Source organism: Planococcus citri, chromosome 5 (genome assembly GCF_950023065.1).
Source record: "Planococcus citri chromosome 5, ihPlaCitr1.1, whole genome shotgun sequence".
Lineage (NCBI taxonomy): Eukaryota > Metazoa > Arthropoda > Insecta > Hemiptera > Pseudococcidae > Planococcus > Planococcus citri.
Window position 1 is genome coordinate 16,436,168 of NC_088681.1, and position 25,623 is coordinate 16,461,790.

Consider the following 25,623-nt stretch of genomic DNA (forward strand, 5'->3'; position numbering starts at 1 on the left):
AACATTGCATATTGTGCAATTTTTATGCATTTTTTAGGCAACTTATGAAATACTTATTTAAAAACACTTTAGGAAATTTTAATTCATGTTAATGAATCCCAAACAAATTTTTCATCAATTTTTACAAAATGTTCTCCTTTTTTTTTACTTATTTTATTTCAGTTGCAATGATTGTGGTAAGTATTAAAAAAAAAAAAAAAAAAAAAAACATTTTATGAAAAAGAATTTTTGTAATAAGTATTTTGAGCGGAGAAATGACAAATTTTGTTTTGAGTTTTTTTTTTGACTTTTTGAAAATGTTTATAATTTTTGACTGGTGCTTAATACAAATGATTTGAGAATGATTTTTGAACGCATTTTTGCCACATCTAGATATGAAATTTCAAGCATACAATAAAAAGAAAATCAACTACATATTTTTTATAATTTTTACAATATTTTGGTGATTTTTACAACGTTTTGAATGATTTTTCTACTATTTTCACGAAAGTTTATGCAAATGTGGAATTTTAATATTATAATCAACTAAATGATTTTGAAACTTTTGCGATATTTTCGCTGCTTTTTTGATATTTTGATAAATTTTTACTTCAACATTACTTTTCTGAAATTTTATGAAGAGTATTTAAAGCAATTTCGAATATTTTCCAATACATTCAAATGTTTTTCAGTTATTTTCAAATAAGATATTTTAAAGAAATAATTTATCTAGATTTTTTTTGAAATTTTTTTTGATTTTTTTGACTTTCTTTAGCATGTTTAGATATTTTAAATAGGTAAGTTAAATGATCTTTAAACAAATTTTTGCCATTTCTATTACAGTTTTGATGACTTTGTGCTATTCTCACGAAATTTTATTCAAATGTGAAATACTTATTTTGTGACCACTGACCAGATTATGAAACATTTTTAGACTTTTGTATCTTTTTTTTTAGCGACCGACGACGTTTGGATATTTTAAATAAGTACATATGAATGATCTTTAAACAGATTTTTTGCTGTTTTTATGACAGTTTTGACTTTTGATGAATTTTTGTGCTATTTTCACAAAATTTTATTCAAATTAGGCTTAGGTATTTAGGATTAGATTATGAAACATTTTTAAATTTTTGTGATTTTTACATTATTTTTAGCAAGTAATTAATTTTTATTGCAGATATTCAACCTAATTTTCTATTTTGGATAATTTTCGCAACAGTTTTGCAATTTTTATGATTTTTTATGATATTTTCACATAGTTTCAGCCTTATTTCAAGATACTTGTATTTGAACCAGATCAGCAACATTTTTATCGTAATTGTGACTTTTATTAGTAACCATTTCAATACCTAATTTGATGTTTGAACAATTTTAAAGATGTTTTGTCAAGTTTTGCATTATTTTTCAACAATTTTTATAAATTTACTTACATCAAAAAAAATCAAAAAACAGATCAATTAATGATAATTCTTTGCTTCTGGGTCAGAATTTTTCTAAATAATTCCCTTTTCAAGAAAAACTTGATAAAATTTCAAGATCAATTTTAATATCTGTACATATGACATTTTTGGTGGCATTTGTGATCTTTTAATGAAATTTTTATCAAATTCTGAAATTCGAGATATTTTGACCTCATGGCTTCATATAGCTTATTTTTTGGTATTTCAAACGATTTTAATGTATGTTGCTGCGATAATTTTTACATTACATTTTTAACAATTATTATTTTTCTTATAATAATCAATTTTATGTTTATTTCTGTGAGATTTTGGATAATTTTTGCAATATTTCTGCAATTTTAGTGATTCTATGCACTATTTTCACGGAATTTCAGCTGAATTTTGAAATGTTTTACCCAGGTCAACAGAATTTCTAGGCTTTAAGTTAACTTTAAAAAGCTATTTTAGTGTTTTGAATAATTTGCACCTAATGTTATTTCATCGGGTTCAATCATTTTTCAACATGCAGTTTTAATTATATTGTGATGGACGATTTTTGCAACATTTTAGTCGCTTTTACTATTTTTTGGATGGCTTTTGTGATATTTTCACGGAGTTTTGATAACATTTTGAATACTTGAACCAAAGTGACCAAATTTTAAGGTTTATTATGCCTTCTTAGCAGCTTTTTCGGTACATAGGTATTTCAAAGAATTGGAATGCTATTTCATTAATTGCTTCATTATTTTTCAACAATTCTCGAGATGCATAAAATCAATTTTTTTTTTTTTTGGGTGTTTGTAATTACTTGATTATTACACCCGTCGTATGAGATTTAAATCGAGTTGGTAAGGTCAAGTTTTTTAATTAGGTCTAAGAATTTTTTAATTTCGGAAGGGTCGTCTGGTATGAATAGGGATCTTTCATCTATTTGTAGGGACAGTCTGTGCTGATGTAAGGAGGGACATTGAAATAGTAAGTGTTGGACAGATATGAGTTCTGAGAGGCAGAATTGACATGTGGGTTTTGGGGCCTTTTCATAGAGGTGATTATGTGTGATTTTTGTGTGGCCAATTCTCAGTCTGGTTATAATGATTTCTTCAAGTCTGTTTAAGTGGGAGAGGTTTTTCCAAGGATGGACTAATTTTTTATGTTGAAAGAGCTTGTTTGTGGTTTGGAGGGACCAAAAGTTTTGCCATTTCTTAATTGTGCTTTGGGTGAAGATAGATTTGAGGTCGTCAGCTGTGATAAATATAAGGGGAGAAAGGATGGTGGCAGATTTTGCATTAATATCTACAATTTCATTTCCTAAGATTCCTTTAGATTCCATAACTGCAGTTATGGATTTTAAAATTTGAAATTCTATCATTTATTGAGTATGCATATCCTGTGTGAAGTGTTGGTATTTTTGATCCATCTGTAAAGCAAAGATTGAATTTTTTGTATTCTGATAAAAGTTCAAGATAGTTCTGTTTTATTACTAATGGAGAGTGGCTATTTTTTGGGTAGTTAATAAGCTGTAGGTTGACTTGAGGAGGTTTTAGAAGCCAAGGGGGGTATAATATTGGTTTTTGGATGAGAGTTTTGGGATTGATTTGAAGATCATTCAACATTGTGATGAAATTAGAAATGGGTCCTTCTATATGATCAAAATGTTGGGGGTTGGGTGGGTTAATTGAGTTTTGGAGTGGATGGGAAGGGTTGGTGGATGCATTTGAGATGAATTTGTTTGTTATGAGAGTTCTTCTGAAATCTGGGGGTAATTCTGCTGCTTCACAATATAGGCTATCTATTGGAGAGGAATAGAGGGCTCCTAGACAGATCCTTAGGGCTGAATTTTGAATTGTTTTTAGGATATTTGAAGTTTTATTTGAGATATTTGCAAAACATGGGCTTCCATACTCAATTTTACTGCGAATTAGAGATTTATACAAGTGAAGTAGGAGTTTGCGAGATGGTTTATACTTGGTGTTTTTGATTATTTTCAACAGATTTAGGCGTTTCATGATATCTGATTTTACTTTTAGAAAATGAGGAGTCTAATTTAGTTTTCTATCAAAAGTTAAGCCAAGAAATTTAGTTGTGGTTTTGAATTCTAAAGAGTGTCCTTTGAAGTTGAGGATGAGATCTGGAGGAATCTTATTTTTTTTGGTGAAAAGTATACAGTGGGTTTTTGACTCAGAGAAGGTTAGACCATTTGAATCTGCCCATGGTTCAATTTTTTCAAGGGTTTCTTGGATTACTTGAAGAGCTAGTTGAATATTATTTGAACGAAAGGAAATGTTTATATCATCAGCAAAGATTCTCAGAGAAATGGGTCTAGAAACAACATTGGAAATGTCATCAATCAAAAGTATAAATAAGACTGTGCTAAGAACTGAACCTTGGGGGACTCCATTTTCAATTTCAAAAAACTCTGAGTATGTATTGTCAACTCTCACTCTAAAAGTACGGTTTGTTAAGAAATTCTGAATAAAGTAAGCCAAATGTCCTCTAATTCCAATGGAATGTAATTTGTGGAGAATTTTATAACGCCAGGCTTTATCAAATGCCTTTTCAAGATCAAAAAAGACTGGAAGAACACTTTCTTTATTCTGGAAGGCAGAACTAATTTCTTTTTGGAGACTAAAGAGGTGGTCTTGGGTAGATCTTTTCTTTCTGAAACCACTTTGATAAATGCTAAGAGAGTTTGAGGAATTAATATACCAATTAAGACGTTTAATAACCATTTTTTCAAGTATTTTGCAAGGGACTGAAGTTAAGGAGATGGGGCGATAACTAGATGCCAGATTTGGGCTTTTATCTGGTTTTAATATTGGAATGATTGTTGCAGTTTTCCATAATTTTGGGAAGGAATCCGAAGTCCAAATTTTGTTATATAACTGAAGTAAATCTTCTTTTCCAGTGTCTGAAAGGTACTTTAACATGTGAGGGTGTATTTCATCAGGTCCAGGGGATGAATCTTTAATGTTGTAGTTTAGACAATGATTTAGCTCTTCAAGAGAGAAAAGAGAGTTGTATGGTTTTAAATTTTGAGATGAAAAGTCTAAGGGGGTGGATTCTATTTGTGTTTTTAGTGTTTGGAAAGCAGAGCTATAAGAGGCAGTTGCAGAAGCTTTTGCAAAGGATCTAGCTAAGGTGTTTGCAATGTCATCTATTGAGTTTATTTCAGTGTTGTCATCTACTAAGTAGGGTATTTCAGTAGGTATATAACTGCCTTTAAGGATTTTAACTTTTTTCCACATTTCTTTTGTAGATGTGCTTTGGGTGATGCTCAACATGAAATTATTCCAACTTTCTCTTTGCTTAGATAAGTTGATTTGGCGAGCAATAGCTCTTTTTTTCTTGAAATCAATGAGGTTGTCAAGAGTGTGATTTTTTTGGTACTTTTTTAATGATCTTTTTCTATCTTGGTTGCAGTTTTTAGTTCATGACACCACCATGGGACAGATTTTTTGGGAACTTTGGTAGAAGTTTTTGGAATGGTTTCTTCAGCTGCTTGGATAATAGAAGTTGTGAAATATGAAACTATAGTGTCCAGATCATCTGGTGTAAAGTCAATTGGGAGAACTTTTTTGTTGAAATGTGACCAGTTTACCTTGTTAAGAATCCACTTGGGACATTTTTCATGTGTGGGTTTCTGAGTTTGAAGAGGGATGTTGATGCTAATTGGAAAGTGGTCACTATAATAAAGGTCATCATGGGGGTTCCAGTTCAAAAGATGGGAAATGTTTGGGGAACAAAAAGCTAAATCAATGTTTGAATAGGTACCATTATATAGAAATGTTAAAGTGAGTGTGTTTTGACTCATTCAGAAGGAAAGTATCATTTTTCAGGAGAAATTTGTCAATTACATTACCTCTATTATTTGTGATACTTGATCCCCAAGTTTTGGAGTGGGCATTAAAATCCCCTACAACAATATAAGGTTTTGGTATTTGGGCAAAAAGTTGATCTAATTCATATTCTGTTATGTCCTGGTGAGGAGGGATGTAAACATTACAGACAGATATTTTTGACTTATAGAAATTTGGAGCCTCAATGGTTATTGCATTTGCTTGGATATTGCCTATAGAAATATTTAAGGAAGATGATGAGGTAGTTTTTTTTTACAAAAATTGCTGTGCCTCCGCAAGCTTTATTTCCTCCTTGAAAGTTGAAACGATAAGAGCTGTAATTTCGGAGGTTAAAAGAGTGATGATTGCGGAGATGTGTCTCTTGTAAGGCAATAATTTCAGGGTTAAATTTGCTTATGAGGGTCTTGAGTTCACCAGAGTGGCTATAAACACCATTTATATTCCATTGGATGAGAAAATTCATACCAAACTATTTTTTAAATTTTTTTTTTCTTATTGATTGATGATATACTTTTTTAAAATAATTTTTCTAGTTACCCTATTACTTTTTTTGATTTTCTAAATATTGTTTTGTCTTTTGAATTTTTACTTGAAATTTCTGTTTTTTTTATCGTGAAACTGGGGGAAAATTTTAGATTCAAAAAAATATTAATTTTGTGATACAAGTTTTCTTATTGTTATTTGCGTCATTTTTTTTTTCAATGTAACAATTTTTTTGTCATTTTATATTCAATTATGTGATAAAATTTATTGTATTAATTTAATGATATTCAGTTGTTTTGTTATATCTATAATCTAATCGCATAAAAAATATGCTTACCTGTTTTTACAAAACGCTCACAACTCTTCGCAATATTATCATCACGTTTGAAAATTAATCGATCTTATCAATTTTTTTTAAATCTAGTTTTTCTATGTATTACCTATAGTGAGAAAAAAAATATGTATTTGAAATTAGTGCCATTTGGTTTAATTTTATTGCGGAAAAAATCTAATCTAGTCGGTCCCTCTGGAGAACGATTAGTTATAGGCCTACTGCGCATATCGAACATTTTTTTCATTTAATTTGAGACGTATTCGATTCAATTTCCAAATTAATTATTTGTGGTCTAATTGATTTTTAAAACTGTAAAGTGTAAATCTCATTTCCCCTCTAGCTGCTGTGTTTGATCTGCCTTCTTCTTACTCATTACAAGGACACGATTTTTTGAAACGTATAATTTCTACGTCTCTGTATCGTCGCTTGTCATGTGTGAAGATATCATCGACATGGACAACATAATCTAGATAATATTTAAAACAAATTTTAATTTAGTGTATTTTTTCGATCGATTCGAAAATTTTAAATAGCTTAAATTTAATTAAATCTGGAATCTCGTCAGCCTTCGAATGTACTCGTATTTTTGTATTTTAAAATATTTTCAAAAAAGTGCAACAACAGGAAGCTTTTTAAGAAATTTTGTACCTATTTTATTTATTTATTTTTTTTTGTTGACAGGTACAAGAGTTACTGGATATGTTGGGATTAGCAAAACATTGCAATACAGTTACCAAAAGATTATCAGGAGGGCAACAGAAACGATTATCTATAGCACTGGAATTAATCACCAATCCTCCTATTATATTTCTCGACGAACCTACTACGTAAGTTGATGACAGTCTGGACTCATTTTTTTGTATTTTATTAATTGAACTATAACCATTTAATTCTTTCGAAATCTGAATAATCTGATTCGTAAATTGGTTTCTGTTTCTAAAGCCCTTGTTCATGCCCAATAACCCCATTAAATTCGTAAAACGTCTCTATTTTCACTTTATTTTTCATTTTTACAGTGGCCTAGACAGTCTATCATGCTCACAGTGCGTCCAACTGCTGAAAAACCTAGCAGCCCAAGGTAGAACAGTAGTCTGCACGATACATCAACCCAGTGCACTGGTTTTCGAGAAATTCGACCACTTGTACGCGGTAGCCGCCGGCCGATGCATATACCAAGGACCAGTGAACGCTCTAGTACCTTATTTTTCTCAGTTTGATCTCAACTGCCCACCTTATCATAATCCGGCCGATTTTCGTATGTACTTTGTTATAACCAAAAAAAAAAGCATAGCTGCGCGTAGGGTAAGACGTAAAAGCGTATGTAATATATGTACTTCATTTGTGTATGCAATTGGCTTATATAAATAAGGTTTCCTCAAAGCTCCAACTCTCTTGACGTTGGCTGATCGAGACTGATGAGAGCGAGGAAAAAGCCAGAAATAATGTTATAGCTGTGTAAATACGTGCGTATATTTGACGAATATTTCTCGCTTTTACCTTTCTATATACATTAATTTCGTGATTGCATCGACGTACAATACAAAATGGAGTATATTTTCAAAGTGTATATACGCGTCGCGTCGATTGTCGTATTGGTTATTTAGCACGAACGCCGGAATATTACCTGAGAATGTGTAGGAGAGTTTTTATGTTGCTTGTTGGAGAATGATCCTTTGAGAATTTTTGAAATTTTTTTACAAGATTGTGGAGATGAGTTGAATTTTATGTGGAAATGATGCACGATTTTATTCAGCTCGATTGGAAGCTGGTGATTCTTGTAAGAAGAGCCAGGAGCGCGAGAGCTCGGTATTTCTCACGATGGTCTCGTGGAAAATGTAATGCCATCGTTCCCGGTACCTGAAACAGATTGCTTCAAAGTTGTTATTATTGAACTGGTAAGAAGATTGATGAAATTTTTCCAAGATTTGCAGAATATTCTGTGATGAAGGCTTCAGGACCAGTATTATGAGTCCTTAAAATTTTTAGAAAAAAAGAAATGAAAAATTTTGGTAATTTTTGAAAATTAAAGAAATTGAGGTTTTCCCATTTTTAAAATTTTACTCTTCCGTTCTTTTAATCGATTTCAGAAAAATTAAATTTCAATTTCGAGGGTCCATTGGAGCCTTCTTTTCAACTCTTGGGCAGATTTCTTCATTTTGAACTTCCTAGTTCTCCCAATTCCCTGATGTAATAACCTCCGAAGAACTGTGTCGCGTTTCCCACGAGAGCGTCGTGGGAAATACTGAGCTAGCGGGGGTAAGGTTTTTGGATAATATCCATGAGGAATTATTTTTTTGCACCCTGATAAAAGACGAATTGACGAACCATTTCTGGTCCCAGGGTTCGCCCATTTCACCTTCTGACTGTCGAGAGGAAGGGATAGGATTTAGAAGGAAGGGGGGTCGATGTTTTTTGTACATATTTTACAACTCGAATTTTTTCAACCAGTAAGTTACCCAAACTTTGGATGAAAGAGATTCAAAATAATTTTCAAGAAATTTTGAGAGTTCGAAGTTCAATTTTTTTGCGAAAGTTCAATTTTTAAATGAGAAGTCCAAATTCAGGGCCACCATTTGAAAGTTCTAAAAAAATTAAACGTGTGCTTATAGATATTATTTCACATTGAGCTAATCCGAATGTATTTTGTTCTGGAATCTTGGTGACTTGAAGAGGTGATGCCTCAACACACCCCCCCCCCACTTTGGTCAAAATTTGAAAAAAAATCGAAAAGTCATGTGACATATCGTTTGTTATGTTTAAGATAGTGCTGATTTCGAATTTTAGATTATTTTTCTGGTACAAGCATCCTTAGCCCTACAGTGAGCCCCAAAATTTCGGAAAAACTGAAAAATCCTTGTGACTTGTGGTATGCTGGGTTTTCAGAGTTCAAGTTTTGGTTTACTTTTCCAATTTATGAACCTACTGGAAGCTAAAAGTAAGACCCCCTATATCTTGTGAAATTGAAAAAAAATGCGTCAAGTCGTTCTATCGAAACGAGGGAGGAGAGTTTGGAAATAAATGCCTCCGGAGGAAGACATCAAATTTTTTTCAGAAAAAATCGGCCAAGACTAAAAGCCAGATATGGTTCTTCTTCGCTATTTTTTTTTTTTTTTTTTTTTTGAAAATTGAATCAGGGAGTCGCAAAAGTCTTGTCTTGTCTCAAAAAATTGAAATGTGACCAATAGGGTGGATCGCTTTCTCCCCCTCCCCCCCCCCAAAAAAAAAAGAAAAATTGGTGGATTTTAACCAAATTCAGGAATACTCAGGCTGGGTAGTGACAGAAGTGAAAAAAACACAATTTTTTTGAAAATACCTGTTTTTTTGAGACCTCATATCTTTCTTCCAAAGACACCTTGGGGGTTCAAATTTTTTGTCTATAACTTTCAACTCAAAATGAAGGTCTCTGCTAAATTTGGTCAAAATTCGTCTACATTTTTTCTCGATCCACCCTCATGACAAACGTCATGCGTGTTCAAAAAATTATTAAAAAATCTGGTAAACATTTTTTGCAAATTTTCATCTCAAAATGGTATTTAATGAAGTTTTTTTTGCCTAATGATATTATTAGCGCGAATTTTGACTTTCGTCCTCTTTTTGGTGGGGGGGGGGATGAAGAAATATCAGTTTTTCATGCTTTTAGTTTGAGTTTAAAAAATATATAAATTTTTTTTTGACTTTGGTTGCATGGAAATGGCCATATTGTGGATTTTTTCACCAATCAAGATCATCAGAGTGTTAAATTTTCAGTTCTAATCTAATTTAAGGGGTTACCTAATAATAATAAAATTGTCCTTTTTCTTGTTTTTTTTTTTTTTCATTTTTTGAAGAATTGAGAGGAAAAATTATTTTTAACAGATTTTATAAACCTAATCATCAAGGACAAGTTTTCACTATTTTTTTCTGAAGGGTGTCCAAAATATAGGTACTCACCATTTCCTGTTTTTTTTTGAATCTCCAAAACTATTTTTAAAAAATATGTATCGAATGAACTCGATGGTATTTATGTAGATTAATTTCAATTTATGGGACCTTTTGAGCCAATGTTCTTAGTTTCCCCTTTTACAAGAGTAATCAAAACACGTACTTATTGTAATATTGTGGCTATAAAATTGCAACATTATTAGCACCCTTGAGAATGAAGCAAACTTTTAAAATGACCTCAGACAGTTTCATGAGACAAAATTAATCAATTTTACGTTCATTTGACTCGTAAACTATTGATTTTTTTGTAATTTTAAAATAACTCTGAAAGGGAACATTTTTAGTGCCTCTTAAAAAGAGAAGAGTCTGAATTATTTTTAAAATATCAAAAACAAACATGAAAAATCGGTAATTTTAATAAACGTTGTGTCACAGGGAGGGGGTGAGGGAAGGTGTCAGACTGAGAATTAAATACTGATAGTCCCGATAAAAATTTTAGATAATTCATATTTCATGCTGTGGTAATTTCTACGAAAGTTTGCCCAAATATAAATTTTTTACTATCAAATAAAGAGTCAAAAGTCAAAAATCTCCATCAGTTTTGAAAAAATTTCTAAAAATATTTCAAAGGACTTCTCTAATTTGTAATTTGCTTTAGTATGATTTCAAAGTCTTTATCGGTGGAAGATTTTTTGATCAGAAGTGTGAAGATTTCTGAGTCGATCTACGAAATCTCAAACTCGTCTAAGAGATATCCAAACTACAAAGAGAATTTGAACTCGATTTTCCTCAGAAAATTGATCAGTGTAGATTTTATTGTTTTTTGTTTCTTATCGTACCTACTTTTTGGAGGAAAGAGTTTTAAAAATTCCTGCAAAATTATAATTATTTCATTTTTGATTCATGATTTTTTCAAGAACACCTCTCAAAAAAAATTGAGTGTCAAAATACTGGTGCTATTCTTATGATCACCTTCGCCCAGCTGATTGTACACTGATAAAGACTTTTTATTATGTCAAATGTCGTACTGCAAATTTTTGCGACAATTACAGCAAATTGTCGTCTGTAAATAAAGCAGATACTTTTGTAAATTGCCTGTTTTACTAATTAATATCCTGTGCTGAGAAATGGCGGTGCTTTCCGTCGTGTCGCATGGATCTTTTGTGCAGAGACGTAGTGAAGTTACATTTCCGACCAAGAGATGGAGATTTGAGAAAAAATGATGTTAAATCTCATATTTTCCCTCTCTCAATATGAAAAACTTCCAATTTTTTCAATTTATGATAAACTATCAGAAAGAAAACATCAAGAAATTTTCACTCAAATATGAAAATTGTTCGAAATTTTGTGAAAATTATTTTTAAAATGTTGTAAATATTCTTGAAAAATTCGTAGTAGTTCGCCTGCGATTTTTTTCCCAAGACCTCCTTATCGAAAAAGTACAACGTTTTGGTGATATTTAGCTTATGTCTATTTTACACAAAAGTAAACCTCATTTTACTGAGGTGTGTTGGAAAACTTCTCGATATTTTATAATTTTATTTTACTCAATTTCTTCGACTCGAAAATGATTTTTTTTGTTGGGGGAGGAAACTACTCACCCTTAATGCTCAAATTTTTTGATTTTTCGTCGTCCATTATGTCTCTGCACTCATGTACATGCGACCTTGCGAACTAACACGATGAATATAGTATCGCTTCAAAAAATCTACAGGGTGTGTGGGTCTTCAAAAATTTTTCAAAATGTACATATTTAAACATCCAATGATGTATGTAAATAAATTTGTAAATAAATATAACGATAAGCCGGCGTAAGTGCGAATGGCTGGTACTACTGTACCTTACCTACACAATGCGATAAGTATTATTCCACCGCGCTTTTTGAATTTATTTCATAACGTGTGGTATAAACTAAATTTGCCATAGCCTAGGAGATTATAATATGAATGTAATATTATGTACAAATTACAGTAATAGAAGTAGCTATCGGCGAATACGAAGCGGATAAAGATAAATTAACGGCGGCTGCATCGTGTTTAGGAAGAAACACGTTTACGTCGGCTATTATAGGACAACGTAAGTTGAATTGAAATTGAAAGTAAAATACGTAGAAATAGCGGTACATTTTTTGGCGAATTTAAAATTTAATTGAAAGTGAAAATTATTTACTTAATCCTACTAGTATGTTGCGAATTACATATTGTTATGATGTTTCAGCGGGTTACAAATATCGAAAACAAAATCCGGCTTTGTCGAGCGACGAAATCGTAGAGTATACCAAAAGCCTGCCCAAAAGTCCGCCGTTTGTGTTACAAGCATTTTATTTATTCAGTAGAAATATCACCAGTATACGTAGAAATAAGGTGAGTATTGTAAACATGGTTCTAAAAATTATATTTTTATTTAAAAAAAAAATTAAAACATGATTATTTTACTCGTCTAATAAAAAGAATGATTTTGATGTAATTTCCAAGAAAAAAAATTAAAGTACCTAGGTATTTTTGTATCTAATGCTGAAATTTTTTTTTGAAAAGTTAAAAGTTCAGGTAATTTTAAAACTAAAAAATTCCAAAAAAAAATTAGAAAACTAAAATAAGTGAAAGATTATTTCATATTGTTCAATAGGTGCCTTTTAAAAAATATGAATATTTTTCATTTTAAAAATTGAAAATTTTTATTCATTTTCACTGTTTTTTTTTTTTCAGTTGTTCTACCTAATTAGAATACTTGCCCACCTGTTCATCGCGGTGATTTTCGGTTATTTATACGAAGGAGTTGGTAATAACGCCAGCAGAGCATTAGCCAACGGAATTTTCTTATACGGATCAAATTTATTCTTAATTTATACAGGACAAATGGCAGTCATATTATCTTGTAAGATATTTCAATTTTTCTTTTATAGATAATTCAGTACCTACTAATTTTATTTTACCTACTTCAACTACTCGCATATTTTTATTACCAACCTGCAACACTCACATGATTACGTAGGGTATTTTTAACTCGTAAACTTATATGTTTCAGTTCCTTTGGAATTTGAAATGTTGAAAAGAGAGCATTTCAACAGATGGTACTCACTGTTACCTTATTTAGTATCTACTCTACTTATAGAAATCCCATTACAGGTAATTAATTTCTTCCTCATCAATATACTAAGAATTAAGATTTTTTTCAAAACTGTTCTAAATATACTTACTACGATTAATGACTAAAATTTTATTAAATAAAAATTGTATTGCAGGTTGCATGCAGCACGACTTATCTGCTACCAGCATATTTTTTGACTGGTCAACCAATGGAATTATTCCGGTTGGCGTATTTTGCTATTATTCTAATCGTTACCTCGTTAACCGCCCAAAGTACTGGTTTTTTATTAGGGGCCACTTTACCAGTAAATGTAAGTATGAAATTTGCTCATCATGATGTAGAATTCAAGTCTTATTTGTAATTTTATCTCAAAATCACAACGTGTGAATTCAAAATCAAATCAAGTTCCAAAAATCTTCATTCTAATTTTTTTTTAAATCTTTAAAGTATGAAAATTATTCTTGAGGGATTTGCCTTTCAACTTGGAATAGGTACTTATTTATTTTCAATTTATACTTAAATTCAAAAATTTTCAAAGTTTTAAAAAAATCTATTATAAAATTACACAACAAGCAATTTTTCATCGTTATCCCCCCTCCCCCTTCAAAAAATGCATAAAAAATAATATTCTGGATTTTTTTTGACTGTTGTAAAATGTCTTTAAAAAGAATTCAAAATATTTAGGATTTTTTAAAATTCTGAATACCTACTGCTTGTTTGAAGCATTCGAAACCAGTTCAATGGTTCCCAAATTAAATAGATAATTCGCAGAAAAAGTCAAAACCATAATATTGGACTACTCCCATGTTCCATAAAAACTGATCATTTTTATTTGTATGTATCATTCTGAAACTCGTTCAGTGGTTTGCAAACCGGTTGTAAATGTCACCAATATTTTTCTGAAGACTGATTGATCTGCAACAATATTCACGAGGAAAACATTTTCTAATGCATATTCATATTGTTCTATGTATGGTATTGGATCACTTTTCATGAAACCGGTTTCAAGGGTTTCCAAACAGTAGCCCAATTTCCTTATAAAATATGAGTAAAAATCATGAAAATAAAGTCGAAACAGGGCACGATGTTTATTCAGAATAAAATTTAAAAATGTAGTCTTTCGTGTGAATTTTTGAAATTGATGTACTGGTTTGTGAACCGGTTTTCACTTTCAGTGGTCCCTGAGAAAAGCAAACAAATAATTAAAATTCTGGTTCGAATAGAACCGGAAATTTGTGTTTACTGGTTATCCATTTTGTATTCGTTTTCTATCCCTTATACAACCGGTTCTTATTTATTATTTACCGTTGAAACTAGTTCACTGGTTGCTAACTGGTTGCCAAAATTTCCTTGAAAATTGGAATCTGAAAATCTATTCGAAATACTTGGAACACAGAAAGCATTAAATGTTGAATCCAAACTTTCATTTTTTTCCTCTTGTGAATTTTTGGAACCAGTTCAGTGGTTGGCAAACCAATTTTCAACATTTTTTCATAAAATGTTGAACAAAGAAAAATTGAAATGAATTCTATTGATGCCTTATCCATTTTATATATTTTTTTCCATTCAAAACTGGTTCTTACGGAATTAGGTATTTATGGTTGAAACCAGTTCAGTGGTTCCCAACCAGTTGCCAACATTTGTTCAAGAATTGTGATCTGAAAATCAAGTCAAGGACACGGAGGATCAGGGACTATACTAAATACTCATTCTAAACTTTTATTTTTTGCATATGGTTTTTGAAACCGGTTCTGTGGTTTGTAAACCAATTCACAACATTAACTCAGAAATTTCGAACAACAAAAAATTGTATTTTTATGGGTGGAAGGAATTTTTTTTAGTTTTCTTTTTGTTTTTTAAACGTGAAATTGGTTCTTATGGATTATACTTAGTTTCAAAACCAGTTCATTGATTCCAAACCGGTTGCTAAAATTTTCTTGAAAATTAAAATCTTAAAATCAAGTCAAGATAGTGTCCTGAGATCACTAATCAGCCTGCGTATCAAATTCAAGCTTTCATTTTTCGCATCTGAATTCTTGAAACCAGTTAAGTGGTTTGCCAACCAATTCTCAACATGTCCTCTGAAATTGAGAAATCAAAGTGAATTCAGCGTACATTATTTACATTGTTTTGTTTTACTCGAAATTGGTTCTTTTGAATTACCTACTTATTCATCGTGAAAACCAGTTCAGTGATTCCATTCCAAACCGGTTGTCGAGATTGGCTCAAACATTGAAATTTTGAAATGAAGTCAAAACAGTACACTGAGGCCACTAAGTACCACAAATTTGATATTTGATATTTTTTTCTGTGAATTGTTGAAACCGGTTCAGGGGTTATAACAAACCAAAATTCTCAATAATTTTTCAAAAATTGTGAAACTAAGAAAAACAGAGCAAAAAATTAGCAGATACTTTTATTTTTCTAAAAGTGAAGTTATAGTCCCTTTTTATTTCATTTCATCATGAAATAAAACCAATTCAATGATTCCCAAATATCTAGTTGTTTTTATTTTCTTACAAATTTGAGTTCAAAAGTAAATTTTTTAGATTTGAACTTGTCATTTTTTAGATTTTTTTCTGTGAATTGTTGAAACCGGTTCAGTGGTTAAAAAACCAGTTCTCAATAATTTCTCAAAAATTGTGAAACTAAGAAAAAGAAATTATCAGATACTTTTTTTTTTGAAAGTAAGGTTATAGTCCCTTTTTATTTTATTTTATCATGAAATAAAACCAGTTCAATGATTCCCAAGTAGGTATCTAGTTATTTTTCTTGAAAATTTGAGTTCAAAAAAAAAATTTTTTAGATTTGAACTTGTCATTTTTTAGATTTATTTACTTTTTCTTTGAATTGTTGAAACCGGTTCAGTGGTTAAAAACCCAATTCTCAATAATTTTTCAAAAATTGTGAAACTAAGAAAAAAGGAAACTTGAAATTAGCAGATCTTTTTTTTTTTTTTTGAAAGTAAGGTTAATAGTCCCTTTTTATTTTATTTTATCATGAAATAAAACCAGTTCAATGATTTCCAAGTAGGTACCTAGTTGTTTTTATTTTCTTAAAAATTTGAGCTCAAAAAATTTTTTTTAGATTTGAACTTGTCATTTTTTAGACTCATTTTTGAAACTGGTTCAAAGGGTCCAAAATTTTGTCATTTGCTGGTTGGTTCAAAAATTGGGATGCCATAGATTTTTTAAAGATTAGGCTACAATTTCGTTTCCTGTTTGAATTCCTTGTTTAACTCTTGGACTTTTTTTTTTTTTAATTGATTGATTGTTTGTTTGAAAAATTAATAGAAACCATCCCGAAACTGATTTGGGAACATTTTTGTTTCATTCAATGTTATTTTTCTCATTTTTGAAGAGATCCGAATACCTACCAAGCTAGAGCTGTCCAAAGCTACATTTACACTAATTTCTACTTTGAAATTTTAAATCCTCAAGAAAAAATTGTACCAATGTTATCTTTTCTAAGCTTTTCATTATGCACGTGTTGTGAATTGTGAATACTTACTAGAAGTTCTAGAATTTCCATGTCAGAAAATGACTAAAATTTTCAAGAACGTTTCAACATTATGAGTACTTCTCCAACTAATATTTTTTTATTTTTTTATTTTTTGCAGATATCCGTATTTATCGGCCCCGTCTTAATGGTGTTATTTTCGGTATTCGGATTCGCTATCCGATTAGCCGATATTCCTGCAACTTTCAAATGGTTACATTATTTTAGTTTCGTAAGATCTTCTTATCATAGTTTACTATACTCGATGTACGGTATGAAAAGATCGCTGTTACCGTGCGATCAAACCTATTGCCATTTTCGGTACGCCGGCCAGTTTCTAGTGGAAATGGACGTGAAAGATTTCGAAATGTACACGGAATTCTTCTACATTTGTTTCATTTGCGTTTTAGTTTATATTAGTACTTCGTTTTGTATTTGGTATAGACTTAATAAGAGATAAAAAAATTAAAAAATGTTATTTATTCGCGCGTCGATAAAGGTGTCTTGATGGTGGTTGTGAAATGTGGTCTTGTCCAAGCTGCCATATCCGGATTAGGGATCTCAAAGTCATCCAAACTGGCCCAGTCGTCTCGTCTCCACTCATCACTGAAGTAGTCTTTAGAGCCAGGCTCGGAACTTTGATACGATGAAGTGGAAGGTTGGTCAAGTCTTGAGGATGAAGGTTGACTGGGATCGTCGAGTATGCCTATTTTGCCCTCTTCCATCTCGATGGACGAATCACTTCGTGATACTTGGATCCAAAATTTCCACCATGGATTTTGTTGTTGTGATTCGGGTGGAGTTGGTTTTTCGGTTATTTCGCCATCGGAGTCTCTGCGAAGATGGAGAACGCGAATTACTCGTAAATGGAAAGATGAGATATTAAAAGTGCAATTTGTTTCGAGACTTACTCCTCTTCGCTGACATCTAAGCCTTTGAAATTCTGAGGCATGTTGCACAGCAGGCAGATGTAATTAATGATTGCGAAACATTCTTTATCGTAGGTGCCTGTGCATTCTGGAGTAGCACATCTTATCGTAGGGTTCTTATAACCACATACCATACATTCTTTGAATAGATTACGAAACGGTAAGAAAAAATATAATCTGGGGAACCTGCAAGAGAAAAAAAATACAAATGTTCAAGTTATAAGTATTTACTTCCCTGGTCAAGTTTTTCAACTTCATCGTCATCCGGTCAAATGTGATAATTTAATAAAATAACTCTGTTTATGTATCCTCCTTGTAATCTTATATGCCCTGAACTGGTTATATAAAATGGGCATATTGTAAATTAAATAATTTTTCATCATCTCGTTGATCTTTTTATTTGTTTTGATTTTAATTTGGCGAGAGTTTCGATACGTAATGTGTTGATATCTACCTGGCAATGAGCCATTTATACGGATCCGGTTTCTCAGAACGTAATCCAATTGCTCCTCTAGTGAACAAGGTGCGTCTAACGTACTGCGAAAAGACTCCCCTAGTTTGTAAAATATGATTATACAGCCAAACTGCTCTTCGACGAGCTATATGCGGATAATAATTAGACATAACGTAGTTACGAAAACGTAAAGCGAATGGCTGCATTAGAGACATGACCCATGCAAATCCCATTATAACTGCTGCAAAAAAAATGATCGATTTGAGTCAGTTCATTACATCGTTAGAAGATCTTTATAACTTAGATAGGTACCTACCGATTCTTTGGTAGACTAGATAATCAACAGGAATAGCTTGAGGTAGGCAGGGGCCTGTATCAAAACGTAGTTCGATATCGAATACGTTGAATAAGTTATTGAACAGACTATACAGGGTGTAAAAAAATCCACTTCCTTCAGCTCCAAATATCGATTTATCTCCTGGAATCGTAATTGAACCAATTGAATATCTCCAGGTAGTCCAGATCGTAATTTTTTCAATTTTAGGTAGGTACCTATTTGACTTACTTCCAAAGTAAAATGATATTCTGCCATGGTTATGCACCAAATCCAAAATGAAGAATAAGAATACGTCTATCAAGAAAATAAAAGAAGTTTTCAAACAAGCCATAATTAAATAAACTGATCCCCTCAGAAATGATCTACGTTCTAATGCAGTTAATCTCAGCGAAGAAAGCTGCAATTGGAATGGGATTAGATAGGTATTAAAATTATTGCGGTGAAACGAAGTTGCTTAAGAAATGATCTTTTTAAAAGGTACTAACTGCGACATAGGTCGTTTTTTCTGATGCTGTTAATGGAAACAGAGTTTGTCTATTGATGGTGGCCCGTTTCGTATCGAGATCTATGAGAAATTGGTTGACGTGACGATTATCATAACGAGTCTGATAGAAGAATCTGTATCGATAGATGAAAGCTCTGCAATGAAATAGGTAAGCATTTCGTGGAATAAAACATATAGGATAAAGGAAGCATTTTTTAGAATTAGAAACAAGAAAATTTTTTATTCTATTTTTTTTTAGTCTCAAAAATAGAAAAAAAGGATTAAAATTGACCAAAAATTCCTAAAAATAATAATAAAACACTAAACATTGCCAAAATGGAACTTTTGAATTTGAAAAATTTTTGTGTGTTTTTTTTTAGAGACAGAGAGAGAGAAAGCGGATTTGAGAGAAACTTTTGCCTCTCAAATGAGAAATAAAACTTCAAGTGGAAAATTAAAAAAAAAAGATCAAAAATCAGTCAAATTCAAATCGAGTTCAATAGGTATTGAAAAAAACATAACAGGTATTCAGAAAATTAAAATTCATTCAATCAACCTTAGAAAAACGTTAGCCACTTAGTTATCGACTCAACCACTTTTAAAATATTGTAATAAATGTCCCAAATACGAATTCGTGGTTGGTTAACCCAAAATGACAGATTTTTGGGCTCCAGGGGTTCTCAAAGTTCTGAATAACAAAATAATTTTAGGAACCACTGAGTATTATTTTCAAAAACTTTTTCAGCATAAAATATCTGTTTGAACCAAATAAACGTTATGCGAGGTGATTTTTTTACTTTCAATCCCCGGGGGCAAAAATTGGGGGGTTTCAATTTTTCGAAAATTTTGGAACCACCATTTTGGACCTACCCCTTCGAACCCCGCTAAAAAGCTTTTTCACAGTTTATTAGTACCTGAAATACCTTCATCCTACTAAATTTTGAGCTCAATAAAAATTTTCGCTGGTACTCAAAAATCCAAATTTCCAATTTTTCGTAATTTCGATATTTTGGGAACCCCTGGAAAACTAGAAACCTGCGATTTGCGCCAAACGTAAGGTTTTGAGATGTATATTCGAGTATTCAGATGAAAAAGTTAAATTAAGCTCCCTGTATATTCGTAATTTTGATTTGAACCCTTTTTTTAGAGTCCCCCCCATTTTAGGCACCCCTAAAAATGGCGTTTGTGCATATTTTTTCTAATAAATTGAAGAATTTACATTTGAAATATACTAGCAAGTGCTCGATAATTTTTCATATGATTTTTCCAGTAATTTTCAAAATTGAGCTATTTTGGATCAAATTCTGAGATTTAACTCTTCGAAAAGACGTTAAAATAACGTTTTCATGATTTTAACGAAGCAAAAATTCCAGAATTTGACCTAAAATAGCTCAATTTTTAAAGTTACAGGAAAAATCAAATGAAAAATTATCGAGCACTTGCTAGTGTGTTTCAAACGTAAATTCTTCAATTTATTTGAAAAAATATGCATAAAACGTCTTTTTTTAGGAGTGCCTAAAGTGGGGGGCTCTGAAAGAAAGTTCCAAAATTACGAATATGCAGGGAGCTTAATTCAACTTTTTCATCCAGATTATTGAATATATACCTGAAAACGTTACGTTTGGCGCAAATCGCAGGTTTCTAGTTTTCCAGGGGTTCCCAAAATATCAAAATTACGAAAAATTGGAAATTTGGATTGTTGAGTACCAGCGAAAATTTTTATTTAGCTCAAAATTTGGTAGGATGGAGGTCTTTCAGATACTAATAAACTGTGAAAAGCTTTTTAGCGGGGTTCGAAGGGGTAGGTCCAAAATGGCGGTTCCAAGATTTTCAAAAAATTGAAATCCCCCCTCAATTTTTGCCCCCGAGGGTCGTTAGTAAAAAAATCACCTCACATAACGTTTATTTGGTTCTAACAGATATTTTATGCCAAAAAAGTTTTTGAAAATAAAAAATAATACATTTTTTTTATTTGCAACTTTGGGAACCCCTGGAGCCCAAAAAATGGTCATTTTGGGTTAACTAACCACGGATTCGTATTTCGTTCATTTATTACAGCATTTTAAGAGTGGTTTAGTCGATAACTAGCTGGTGCCAAAAAATGGCCTTATCGCAACTCCTCCTTTCAAACTAAATTTAAAAATTTTGGGTTTTAAAAAAGTTTTAATCATGTTATTTTCAAGTAAGTAGCCCTTTTTTCAATGAAGAAATTTTCTGAGAATTTTTAGAGGACTTAAATGAAATACGAGTTTTACATCCACAAAAATTCGGAAAATGAAGTAAAACATCAATCAAATTCAAATTCAAAAAAAATTTAACTAAAAAATGTTTCAAAACATTTACAAAATTACAAAAAAAAATTGTGACAAATTTTTAATTCTATAAATTTTAATTAGGAACTGTAAAAACGAAATAAGTAGTTCAAAATGACGAAAAGTTGGCCCAAATTAAGAATGAACGAATTTTATTGATAAAAATGTTGAATAATGGGTACCTATGAACGTTTTTTTTTCAAATTCAAATGCTTGATTTTAACTTTCTACAGTCTGTTTTGAGAGAAAACAGTTTCAAAAGACTTTTGAGCAGCTCAAATAATAAAAAGTAAGATTTAAGTTTATAAAGAGGCAATTTTTTTTTAAGTGAAAAAAACTGGTAAAGTTGAGGGACATTTTCAAAAGTGAAAAGTGAAAATTGAAAATTTTTTATAGTATTCTCATCAACGTGGAATAGGCAACTTGCGAAAAATTTTGGCCCCACCCCTTCATCAAATTGAATTAAAATTTCCATTTAAAAAATGTTATAAACACCAAAAAATCAAAAATTCACAAATTTCTGAAATTTTATGATTTTGAGCAATCATTTTTTTTTTGAATGACAACTGAAACACTTTTCGAACTTCCAAATCACAATTTCGAGTAGAAAAATTCTGAAGAACAAAGCTGAAAATGAATCGTTACAATTCAGAAAAAAATTTCAATATTTTTTTCACAAACATAGAGCAAGATTTTGTGAAGACAATTGGCCTTCATCTTGGCGTAAAATATATTATCAAGATTCCCCCCCCCCTCTTGGAGAGAATGTGGTGCTGGTAAACATCAAATCAAACTGTAAAAATTTCCAAAAATATCCAAAAATTTACCAAAATCAAATTAGGTATCCAAATTCTTAAAAATATATTGAAAATTTTTTCCATATCATTTTTTATAGGAAAGAACCTACCCCGAAAAATTTAAGGCACTTCAAAAGTAAAATGGCGCAAGCTCATAAGATGTTGACTAGAATTTCAATTTTGAAAATTTTCCAACTTCAACAAATTCTGCATGTTTCATGTTTCACTTTTTTTTTTAAGAAGTTGAATGAGATAGATACTTACTTACCTCGTATTTTGAAAAAAATGGTTGTTTGCAAAAAGAAAAGAGCATTTAAAATAAGTTAAAGTTATGAAAAAATGAATGTTTTTTTTTTACAAAACAAGTTTCACAAAAAACGTCACCCCCCTCCCTGTTCTAAGTTCTAATAAGTGGTGAAGCGATTTGACAAATTTCACTTCTTTTCATTTTTTAAAATCATTTCTTGAGAGAAAATTTTACAAAAAAAAATGTATCCTCCTCAAAGAGACGACCTCAAGCTTATCAAGGAAATTCAATAAAGCATAAAAACAAAATAAAAATGTAAAAAATATGCGAAATTTTTAAAATTAAATTTCTTATTTATAATGATAATTATTAAATTTTTTTTTATTAAATGAAACGTCCCTCTTGAAAATCGTATCTCCTCCCATAAAAATGGCGTAAGAAATTAAATTTCATTTCAATTTTTTGGATTGGGAGGGAGAGAGGATTTATAAACTTGAAGTTTATAAAATGTATATTTTACCAATTTGAAATCTTAAACGTTTTTTCTTCAACTCACTAAGTAGGTACCTATTTTTCAAATTTTTTGTTATCCTCGCCAGGCAGTGGGGCTTTTGGGGCTTTTATTCTGAAAAATATATGCCACTTAAATCTAAGATAAGACTCATTCAGCCTTTAGAGAATTTACTAAGTAACACATTTTTCTCTCATTACCATAGGTAAGTACAAATGAAAACTTACGTGATCAAAACATAAGCTATATACATGCCCAACACGAACTTCATGAAATGTATGATACCTAGGAAGAATTGCAAACGTTGTTTCTGACTCTCGTGAACACCTTTGTAAACATCCCTCAACGATTTACTTTGATTTGTCTTGAAGTTGTAAGAATGGTGAAAGGAGACCTTCACGTAGAAGATTGTTTTCAGGAAATGACCCAGGTCTTTAATTTCTATTGAATAAAATAAGCTTACATTAATTTCATCGAATAGGAATATGTAATTCGTAACTTTTAAATTTATCAAAACTTACTGGCTTTCAAAACATCGAAAATATTCTCTTTGATAAAATTTTTAATAGCGCATATTGTAGCGATAGTTTTGAAAGGGAAGCAAATCCAAGTAAGGATCTTGATCGGACTACACACTTCTTTCCAGAACGTGTCCTAAATAGCCGTAATTCCAAATAATTATAAAAGAACATAGATTCTAAGGAACTCGTATTATTAGACGTTATTGAACATTTCGCGTTGTTTTTTTTTTACCTCGCAACTTTTTAACCATTTGTCTATGGTTCTTGTACAAATTTCAAGTGGAATTCCTCCTATCGTATGGCAATTGATTTTGAATACAGCCAGCCACTTGGAAACTTTTTTTATAATCCTAGCTGAAATATGTACATTACAATATTTTGAATTAGAAAATAAAATATACCTACTTAATGAACCTAATCTTGATTATAATTATCTTACCGATTGTTAATACTGCATCTTTAATCCACGAAACAATGCTTTTCAATTTATCTATGACTGGTTTAATTGATTTCATTAGGTAACTTATACCCTGCTTCATGATTCGTATTGGTTTTTTGTACAATTCGGTCAAATTGTGACTGATTGCTCCTACTTGCTCCTATAGACAGAATTTTTGTGGTATGTAGATGTGTACTGAAATATGTATCGAAGTTGTATTAATTTTAAAAAATACGATGTTTGAATATAAAATAGCATAAATAAAAATTTTATTATTGGTTTGTATACCTGTGTACAAGCTATTGTGTCAGTCAGTTGTCTGGTGTTGAATAGGATATTTGATCCGGGTCCTGAAATGAGAAGGAATAAAGCGATCGAGATCAGCATGGCTCGAGCTCTCGAAGTGCATGTTTCTGGTAATACGCTCATTACAACGCATCTGTTTCGATATAGGTAACGTTGTTTTATTTATTTATTTTTTAAAATTACTTTTAGAATAAAGGAACTTAAATTACTCAAGTGTAAGCAGTCACACCGACTACCGACTATAAAAATTGAAGGGACAAAATTATGGGATTATAATTCTCGAATCTTGCAGAAAACTCAAATTTAATTAAGTCTACGTCTGCCATTTTACAAAACTGTGATGGACGGATAAAAAAGATCCTATTCAATTTTTGTCGATATTTTTATTATTATTATTTTTTTTTATCAAGAAGTCCATTTATTTAGACTTGTGTAATTTGGGTTGACTACCTACACTTTGAAATCTGCATTACCTTACGCCTTCAAAAAAGGCCATTCCAATGGTTAAAAAAATACACAAAAAGGCACTAACATAAAATGCCGAGTACGTTGACATATCCAAGACAACAGCGCTCATGAAAAAATACGCATAGCTAAGTATAATTCCACCTGTAAAAGATTATTGCCTAGTCAAAATATGCGATCACAAAATAACCTAATTTGAAATGGAACTACGCAGCCTATTTTTACCAATAAACCCTAGAATGGCTGTTAATACAAAATGCGGAAATGTGCCTGCAGTTGTCATCGTCACGTACATTTTGAACAATTTGATGATGTAAGGTTTATCTCGATTCACACGAAAGTGTGTTTTGATGCAGCCACAATGCAGCCATCTGAAAAATTCATCGCATCGTATTTCATTGAAGGTTACAACTTACAGCAGGGAAAGATAGAGATACTATACTGGAGAGAATCTGGCTTACTTGGCGTTCCAGTAGTGAAGTCTATCGATGAAAGATAGGTAAGATTTTCCTCGGGCTATACCTTTAGCTCTCATTAGTCTGTAGACTTTGACTCTCATCATGATCAGTTTGCCGATTGCTATCATATGCATTTTGATGGGTTGATTGAATCACTTTTTGGCGAGTAAAACGAACAATCGAACAGTTAATTGAAATGGAAATTCGAGTATTAATTAAATACAATTAAAACGATGTTTTTTCAACAAACTGATAAGCTGAACAAATTTACAAAAATGTTAAAATTTTCGTTTTTCTAACCACATTTTTCTCCAAATCATACCCCCTCCCCACGTTGATTTGTACCGATTAAAAAATTAATGGCTGCGTAAGAATGAGTTGAAACAAAAATTTTTCATAAGATTTTTGGTTTTTTTTTTGAAAAATCAAAGTTTACTGAATGAAAAGTTTTGATGTCCACTTTTGGGCAAAAAATGTAATTTCAAAAAGAAATTTTGCCCGAAAATTTTATTTATTTTTTGAAAATAAAGTGTTCAAAATATACCAAAAAATGCTCTTGAAGTAGGTTCGACGATTGTTATGATTTTATTTAAGCCAATAACTGGATATCTAATAGTGTGATCTACCTAGATAGCTGTCAGGTTGCTCAAAAAATGAAAAAAAAAATAACTAGGAGTAGCCACATGCTACATTTTGGCCTTTGCCTTTAGGCATTGAGCACTTTGCAAGAGCATTGGATTTGTACTCCTAAAAAATAACTCTGCT

General features: G+C 31.3%; 2 protein-coding genes across 2 annotated transcripts in view; one reads left to right on the plus strand and one right to left on the minus strand.

Annotated features, from left to right (window-relative positions):
• LOC135849034 (ATP-binding cassette sub-family G member 1) overlaps positions 1-17,909 on the plus strand; it is a 94,833-nt gene extending 76,924 nt beyond the window's left edge. Inside the window, exons 4-11 of the mRNA XM_065369171.1 lie at positions 6,774-6,919; positions 7,109-7,347; positions 11,985-12,089; positions 12,231-12,376; positions 12,719-12,887; positions 13,038-13,138; positions 13,255-13,410; positions 16,720-17,909. Of these exons, the coding sequence (XP_065225243.1) occupies positions 6,774-6,919; positions 7,109-7,347; positions 11,985-12,089; positions 12,231-12,376; positions 12,719-12,887; positions 13,038-13,138; positions 13,255-13,410; positions 16,720-17,058 (1,401 nt within the window). The 3' untranslated portion in view covers positions 17,059-17,909. The remainder of the gene's footprint in view (positions 1-6,773; positions 6,920-7,108; positions 7,348-11,984; positions 12,090-12,230; positions 12,377-12,718; positions 12,888-13,037; positions 13,139-13,254; positions 13,411-16,719) is intronic.
• A 37-nt stretch (positions 17,910-17,946) lies between these two features.
• LOC135847083 (DC-STAMP domain-containing protein 2-like) lies at positions 17,947-25,037 on the minus strand. Its single transcript, XM_065366483.1, has 12 exons — positions 24,862-25,037; positions 24,626-24,771; positions 24,409-24,544; positions 23,918-24,068; positions 23,630-23,789; positions 23,423-23,544; positions 23,191-23,323; positions 22,897-23,110; positions 18,804-18,957; positions 18,547-18,715; positions 18,298-18,459; positions 17,947-18,222 (listed from the first exon to the last, which is right to left on the minus strand). Exons 1-12 carry the CDS (start codon positions 24,990-24,992, stop codon positions 17,978-17,980), a joined length of 1,923 nt encoding a protein of 640 aa, XP_065222555.1. The 5' UTR covers positions 24,993-25,037; the 3' UTR covers positions 17,947-17,977.
• Positions 25,038-25,623: the final 586 nt, after the last annotated feature.